At 40.2% G+C, this 2079-nt stretch overlaps 1 protein-coding gene across 1 annotated transcript in view; it reads right to left on the bottom strand.

Annotated features, from left to right (window-relative positions):
• Positions 1-33: 33 nt before the first annotated feature.
• Positions 34-2079, bottom strand: part of LOC116379318 (phosphatidylinositol glycan anchor biosynthesis class U protein-like) — a gene marked incomplete at both ends in the record, with an annotated part of 4342 nt that continues 2296 nt past the window's right edge. The window contains one exon of the mRNA XM_031841257.1: positions 34-131. Coding sequence (XP_031697117.1) covers positions 34-131 — 98 coding nt within the window. The remainder of the gene's footprint in view (positions 132-2079) is intronic.

Genomic DNA, 2079 nt, shown 5'->3' with positions numbered 1-2079 from the left:
CTGCATGAGGTAGACCCTTTAAACTCTACACACCTGCATGAGGTAGAGCAGCGCTGCAGCGCTCAGAGTCAGAGGGTAGATGGACTGATAGGTGGCCAAAGACAGAAAGATGGCGCTCAGCAAAACGTTTCCTGCAACACGAAGAGAGAAATACATTTAAATGAGTTCAGACACACAGAGCTACTCAGAGTAGAAATAAATGATTTAATAAAATACAACTCTGACATCACCAGTTATTTATTGACCTTTTATGATCTAATAACCAGAATAAACTGTTAAAACTGGAACAACAACGATGGCTAACACGTCGGCCATCTTGTCTGCCCAGAGAACTGGTTTTGTTGCTGCGGTTTACATTCTTATGATGCTAATTCAAAAAAGAAGGAAAGTTCTTCTGTTTTAGTTTAGTCCGTCATGTTTTTATTGTAACAAATGAGCTACAAGTGTAACAGAGTTAAAAATGTACTTTATTATTTCTTATTTTCGATTTGTAATAATTGAATTTTGTTCATCATTTAACGATTCTGTTGAGTATGTGAATTTCATCTTAATGAGATATTTTTATTTCACGTTATTTTATTTGCGGAAATACGTCTCACCCTTTCTGTACCTCCTGAGCTTCCGTAGCCCGACTTCCCCTCACAATGGTGTTTTACATTGTGAGGGGAAGTCCTGTGGAGAAATGCTGTTGTACTATTTTGTCGTATTCTCCTAAAATGGAAGTGTTTAGGCTCCACACTTTAATAACTATTAAAACGACCACGTTATCCAGCTGTTACGTGTCACTTTGACTGTTAAAATATAAGTTTTGTGGCCGTTTTAATTTAGCCTTTTAGATAAGATAAGACAGACTTTATTGTCCCGAAGGAAATTTGTCTTGGAAACATACATACAGTGTCTGCTGTTAAAAACAATACAGAGGCGCCATTTGCTTTCACGTCAGGCAGACGGAGCGCTGTCATGGAGAAAGACGTAGCGACGCAGAGTTCGACGGTCGCTCCCGGTGTAAATTCTGTTGTTTTCCATGTTTAGGAGCAGAAGTGCAGAGAGAGACCAGACATCAACTGATGTGTGTGTTGAACTGTTGTCTGCAGCATTTAAATGCTGGAAGAGCATCCTCTGAGTCGTCTCCTTCAATGCTCATCCCAGGTCTGTTACACCAGCACACTTCACTGGGTTTCATAAGGACCATAAATGATCCTTAAATCTTTCCTCTCAGGTAGAAAAGTCAGGTCTGCAGGGCTCTTACACATTTGACCAATGGATTTCCATGACTTTTCCATGACTTTAAACCAAATTTCCATGACCAAACATTTTGTGAAATCTCGGTGTATACATGAAAAAGTGAGAAAATGTATTTAAACTAACAATGAGAATTCCAAAGCATACAGTCTACCTTAAATGACAAACGAATGAGAGACAATAGTTTGATTAAAAGAATAAACATTTATAAATATACTCTGGTTGACAGGCATTCATACCACTGACACATCAATAAGAGCTTTAGTAGGTAGTAGCATCCAGCTAGTGCACATGTTGCTTTCCCTTTTGTAGAGCACGTTTCATTGAACCCTGTTACTGTACGGCTTCATATTAACTTCCACTGTTACTGTACAGCTGTTAGAATTGTGGCCTATCTTCTATTTGCAATTAATATGCATTCAATCCAGTTCAATTATTAAAATGATAATCTACTCTGGCTAAGGTAACTTATCAAGAGTAAAATATCTGTGATCTATACACACCTCTGCATTAGCAACCTGCTGAAATGAAGGTACAGGCTCCTTAACCCTCTCATTACTTCAGGGTTCTTGAGAGCAGTGTGGGACTGTTGGGACTGTTGGTCCACTGGCTGTGGTCATCACAGTGAACAGTGTGATGAGAGGACATGTGAGCCCTTGTTGCTGTAGTTCATCTCATGGAGCAGAGGCTGCATGTAGCATAGCCTGCCTTATCAATGTATTTAAAACACTGACAGCAGGAAGCTGTTCTCACGTCTGTTTAGACCTCCACCTTTATCCAGGCCCAGCTCCACCTTTATCCAGGCCCAGCTCCACCTTTATCCAGGCCCAGCTCCAC

Source organism: Anarrhichthys ocellatus, unplaced genomic scaffold (genome assembly GCF_004355925.1).
Source record: "Anarrhichthys ocellatus isolate YVR2014 unplaced genomic scaffold, GSC_Weel_1.0 scaffold4097, whole genome shotgun sequence".
Lineage (NCBI taxonomy): Eukaryota > Metazoa > Chordata > Actinopteri > Perciformes > Anarhichadidae > Anarrhichthys > Anarrhichthys ocellatus.
This window is presented reverse-complemented; position numbering and strand designations above follow the sequence as displayed.